The 6,281-nt window shown below is 35.6% G+C and overlaps 1 protein-coding gene across 1 annotated transcript in view; it reads right to left on the bottom strand.

The window, feature by feature from the left end:
- LOC114626150 (cytochrome P450 2C55) overlaps nt 1-6,281 on the bottom strand; it is a 30,416-nt gene that overhangs the window by 5,510 nt on the left and 18,625 nt on the right. The window contains exons 5-6 of the mRNA XM_028773496.1: nt 3,783-3,959; nt 14-155 (exon numbers count right to left, since the gene is read on the bottom strand). Coding sequence (XP_028629329.1) covers nt 14-155; nt 3,783-3,959 — 319 coding nt within the window. The remainder of the gene's footprint in view (nt 1-13; nt 156-3,782; nt 3,960-6,281) is intronic.

The raw sequence follows: 6,281 nt of genomic DNA, 5'->3' as shown, positions 1-6,281 counted from the left end.
CTCAGAGTCGTACCTGTGACCTCTGTGTGTTTCAGTAGGAGCAAGAGTCCATATCTCAGGGTAGTGCTTGTGGTTTCTGATCCAGCTACAAACAAATCAGTTACAGTGGCCAGCAAGCTTTCAATAGTAAACTCCGAATGGGGATTGTGTTTTTCCTGAAAAATTTTATTTCATTATTAGAGAGTGATCATTATATTAAATTTCAACAAATTCTAAATAATATCAGTTGATCTACAGATAAGCAAATTTAGAACATGAACTATAGAGTAAAAATATTACAGCAAATGTACCGTATGGCAGAGAATGTAAACTAACTGACTCAATCTTCATTTCTTTGCCCTTATTTCTTGCTTGTATCAAAATTCAATTTCTCAGACGATATAACACCAGTAAAATAAGAAAAAGAACCACTGGTACAAATTTTTCATTCCTTCTTAAAACACATATGACAATGGAGGTTGTATACATCACCTGGAACATGGGTCACCTGCACCCATTTATGGTAGAAGCTATTCAAGAAAGGCCGTGGCAAACAAGTTACCTGGAGGTGGCCTACTGTTTTGCATGGTGGCAATGAGTGTGCTCTGAAGAGGCACAGACCCAAGAGACTTCGTCCTAGGATTGCTTTTTGCTATGCTTTTCCTGCCACACCTATATCCTTCATGTATCTGACAAAGCCTAACATATCCTGGTTTTAATCTACTCTGTTGGGCATATTTCCTGCAGAATCAATATGAAGATATATGTTCATATAATGATGCTGTTTAGATGAACTGGTGATTGTATAATTCCTGATAACAATTGTATAGAACTCCTGCACTGACTCAGGTAATTTTAATGCCCCTGAAGAAAAAATGCTGCAAATAAAGTTCTGTTAATCTTCAACTATCCTGAGCAAATTGCACTGGGATGAGAAATAGGCTTGGACCAAAATACAATCAAGGGAAACACTTCTTGTAAGTTAGAAATGAGGCTACTAATCTTGCTAACTGTGGTTACAAACTAGGAAAGGGCAATTTGTTACTGATGCAAAAACAGAAAACTAAATGGCTGACTAGTTTGTCAACACAAGACTTCAAAATAATAAGATATAAGATACGATTTGTCTCTTAACAAAAATATTGCTAAATTATGATGTAAAAAAATATTGCTTTAAACATATAATGAACTTGTGGAGCTAATAATAGATAAATGTGTAGTGATGTAGGAATCCTCATGTAAACAATTCTGTTGTAACCTTATCAACCTAGGACATGAGCTATTGCTTTAAACTTACTACAAACTTACAGAATGTAAAAATGTTTAGAAAACCATGTGATCAATTATCCTGCTGTAACTCCCTCTTGTGTAACATTTTTATCTGTAAGGTAATTCTTTTTTACATGAAGAACTTTTGTCTGAGAAGATATAAAAGCCAGGGAGCAAACTAAAGTGTGGAAGCCAGCTTGTTAAAGAACTAAGAGCGTCTAACTACCTGCCCAAATGGTTAAGTCCCTTTTAAGACCCTATAAGCAGCAGTTAATTGGCAGAAGCAGTCAGCTCCAGCCCCTGAACAGTTAAAAGAGTTCAGAAGTTTTTTGCACAGAGAATACTGACTCCAGCTAACTAAGTTTTGTACGTGTTAGCACTACCAGTGTTGACCCTGTAAATTGCCTGCCACTCTCAGTGGGTGTCCCTTTGACTGCTGTTAACACCAACCCCAACTGCCCATGCCACATGATGCTGACTTTCTCAGTTTACCTGTGATGTTAAAATTGGCATTCAATACATTTGTACAAACCCACAAACAAACAAACAAATAAACACGCATGCATAATGTTAGAATAATAATACTAATAAATCTTTATCATCAATGCAAATACTCAAATACTAAGCATAACATGGAAATGGCAGGCATGCATGACTGTACCTAGAAAGAGTTTTGGAGTGTGATACAAAGATAAGAAGCTCCTCATTCTCCCTCTACCTTCTGACACATCAATATATATAAGTCAATAAATATGTATTAATTTATAAGTGTTTATAAGTGTTTTTTATATAATATATTTAGATATATTTATGTTTGATATATAAAAATACATATTAATATACATTAATATATATATTGATTTCAGAATGAGTATAGAGACTAGTATACTTGTCAACTAATAAATTCTTCATATTCATACACAAAGTGAAAAGTAAAGGTTGAAGGTATATTGGTCCAATAATGACAATCCAAAGATGCTATTATAAAATCTGTTAAAAGTTCCAACATTCAGAATTTTCTGAGTAAAAGGAGGACAAGGCCATAAGGGAAACACCTAATTGTTAAGTAATCAGAATTATTTAATAAGTTATATGAGGAAAGAGAATATAAACTTCATGTGAGTTAGACATAAACAACTTAAAATGCAAACTATTAAACATTAAAGTAAAAAGTGGACTTGATCATAGAGAAGAATGACAAGCATGTTCTTAATGTGGCAGGCTTCCCCAGTGACTTGGGCTTGTTACTAACCTTTGAGTATTTGGAGTGAAGCAGCAGGGGTGAGAATTTAAGATCTATACTGTGAAGTGATGAGGTTCTGAAATGTGTGTGGTGACGCAGAAGAGGGTGAGAACCTTAGCTGGTCTAACCAGAAACTATTCTGGACAGATAATTAGGTAAAAATGTCTTTGGGTACTCTGAAAATGTAAGCATTGGTATGAAGAAATTCCACTCATTTAAGAAACAAAGTGCAATGCTCTTTCTACCCAGGGGGAGTCACTGAGTTCAGTAGAGTGATATCTGAGATCAGAATGGAGTTCAAGAACCAGCTACCAGGGCATTCCCTTCTTTGGACTGTCTGAATGATAGTCTCCATTATGGAAAGATAGACTGTGAAACAATGTCATTAATCCTGGATTATTCTTAGCCATGTCAATGTTTTAAGAATTATTTATATATTTTGGTTCATGGATGTTTTGCACACCAGAAGAGGCATCAGATCCCATGGGACTACAGTTATAGATGGTTGTAAGCCACCATGAGGTTGAACTCAGGACCCCTGGAAGAGCCACCACTCCAGACCAACCATTTGACATTTTAAGCTGTCTCATATTTTAAAATTCCACCAATTTGTTTAGAGGTACCTTGGTTGTGCCTAATGGATAATGTTGGAGATAACAGGAGAACATGCATATCTGCACTTAATTTCAATTTGTTTTGGATGTATAATGAAGAGTGAAATGGCTGAATCATGTTCATTTCATTTTTACTCTTTTGAAGAACTGCCTTTCTGTTTGCCCAGAGGACTGTAATAATTTACATATGAATAGCAATGTACAATGTTTCCTTTGTCTGCTCCCTCACCTGCACTTGCCAATGTTAAAATAGTCTCTGCAGTGATTATCACTGTTAGGAGACCTTGCATAACTGTATTGAGCAACCATTACTATCATGGTTTAGAGAGACACATGTATGATTAATCCCCTCTGGCCTAGAGTCACTGACTAAACAGTCAATTTACAGGGAACCTTTGATCAAGTCCACTTTTATGTTAATGTTTAATATTTTGCATTTTAAGTTCTTTATGACTAACTTACCTGAAGTTTATATTCCCTTTCCTCATATAACTTATTAAATAATTCTGATTCCTTAAAATTGAATTTTAAATCTTAAATGATGCAAGTCCAATTCATGCCCATAATAGGAACCTAAATTGCATACCTCAGGTTCTTACCTGAGAAGTTAAATCTCCCCAGTAAGAATAGAAACAATTGATGAAACACAAAATGCAAGCTGATAAATAACACTTTACCTGTTCTATTTTGATCAGGAAACAGTCAATGAAGTCCCGAGGATTGTCCATGTCCAGTGTTTCTTGATGTTCTTTTATTTGCCTCAAAATATAACTTTTTATTTCAGCAAAATTTTTAATTACTTTGTTATGACTTCCTGGGAGATAATCGATAAAGGCAGGGATAGCACTGCAGACCTTAAAGATTTAAAAATATATGTTTATTAGACTGAATATGGTCACACACACTTGTAATCAATCCAGTTACTCAGAAGTCCTATGTGAGTGAATCACCAGAGCCTAGGAGTTTGGAGAAAATCCCACATAGCATAGTGAGATGCCCTCTATAAATAAATAAATGAATAAATAAATAAATAAATAAATAAATAAATAAATAAATTTAAAGGAATTTTGAGAATATTGTACATAGCACAGTGAGATGTCATCTCAACTAAAAAAGAAAAAGTACTACATTATTAACATGTTTTGAAGTTACATTCAGCATATGCCAAGTAATGGTGGAAAGATAGAGTAAATTATGGTCCTCATTTGACCAAGAACATTTGACTAAATACAGAAAAGAGTCCTCCTTGTTGACAAAGATAATCAAAGGTGATCTGCACATGTAGTGATCAAACTCAACTGTGGAATTTCATGAGAGTAACTCCTCTGGAAGATAGATCTAGGAGGGCACCTACCAGACATGGTCTTGAGACAGATATGATTATTTAAAACTCAGTGACCCTTTTTAATTCCTTGGTTTCTGTGGTTATGCCAGGTTATATATGAGACAGTGTCTTTGCTATGTGATAGGGACTTATACCCACAAAATCTTTATAATATGGTCATCAAAACAAGACCTGCATAATGACAGCTACAGTTAACCAACACGGATGTGAGAAATCTCAAAATACGCCACCTTGAGAAAAAGGACTATAGACAATTAATGACTGCTGAAAGCTAGAGAATCAGTCTTGTCCAGAGATGAGACCTCCTGCTAGGTCACCCAACCCTAAGTGGTCATCCTTAGACACTTACACATATGAGCAATGATATACTTATTTATATATGCATATATATTTAAATAATTTAAATAAAAAAGGAGAAGTCATGAAATTGAGAGGAAATAAGGAGATGGAAGAAGAGCTGGAGAGGGAGAGTATGGGGTGGAAATTAATAAATACAGTAATCATCTATGAAGTTAAATTCCCAAAATAATAATAATCAAATAACTGTTAAAAGAAAATAAAACCCTGAACTACCTCTGAGGACTGAGAACAGAAAACAATCAAAAATTAGGGAGCTCTCTGGAAGCTGTAAGAATACCTCTATACTATCCATTGGATTTTGATGTTGACCTAAAACTACCTTTAAAAATAATCTTTTAAAAATTATAACAGAAAACCAAACAAAAAGATGCATCAGTACAAGATGATAAAGAAAGAACTCAGTCAGTAAATACTTGCAACATGAACGAATAATCTAAGTTCATTTCTTGAAGCTCATGTGAGGAACCAAGGCATGCAGAGCCCATGCTTGTAATTCCAGAGTTGAGGAGGGAGAGACATTCAGATCCTTAGGGCTCAATGGCCAGCTAGTCTACCCTGTAGGTGAGCTGCAGACTAAAGACAGACTCTGTTCCTAAAACAAGGTAGAGAGCTCCTAAGGAAGCTCATCCTCTGGACTCCACATGCATGCATATATAACATATATGCGTGTACAACACACACACATGTGCACAAACACATAAAAGTAAATAAATAAAATAACCTTAAAATATGAAAAAAAGTGCTAGGCAGTGGTGATGGAAATCTTTAATAACAGCACTTGGTAAGCAGAAACTGGATGACTCTGAATTTGAGAACAGCCTGGTCTATAGAGTTAGTCCCTAGACAGCCAAGGCTATACAGAGAAACCATGTCTTGAAAAACTAAAGTAAAATAAAATGAAACCTGATGAACCAAAAATATTTCCAAAAGAAAAATAGAATAGCACAGGGGATAGAGGAGGAGGAAGAGTGATGTACTGAAGTATCTTCATTCTCAATTTTTGGAGTTTGGAGACAGAAAGTGTTGGGAGTTGGGGTCACGTAATCTTGTGTACTATTATCGTTCCCACAGTTTGTCCTGATATTGAAACGATATTGAATGTGCAACTAAGTCAAAAGAGCCTTCCCTACTTTAATAACATCCATTCTTTGTACAACAGGGGCCTCTACTGCCTACACTCAGCCATTCAGTCTGTCCTCTGAGCTGGCTCTCCCTTCTGAGACTTCCTCTTATTGAGAGTTGGAGATGCAGAGCCATATATCCTAAGTCCTATCTGGAAGATAACTGCACAAATCATTTAACCACACTGCATATGAGCATTTGCCCATAAAATGCTATGTTGGGTTTCTAAATGTCTATTGATGAACTGTTTACAATAGCTAGGAAACGAAACCAGGTTAGAGATCCTTCAAAAGATGAATGAATGTGTGTGTGTGTGTGTGTGTGTGTGTGTGTGTGTGTGTGTGTGTGT

The sequence above is a fragment of the Grammomys surdaster genome, unplaced genomic scaffold, assembly GCF_004785775.1.
Source record: "Grammomys surdaster isolate TR1022 unplaced genomic scaffold, NIH_TR_1.0 229, whole genome shotgun sequence".
Lineage (NCBI taxonomy): Eukaryota > Metazoa > Chordata > Mammalia > Rodentia > Muridae > Grammomys > Grammomys surdaster.
The sequence above is the reverse complement of the archived record's forward strand: the minus strand, read 5'-3'. Positions and strand labels throughout refer to the sequence as shown.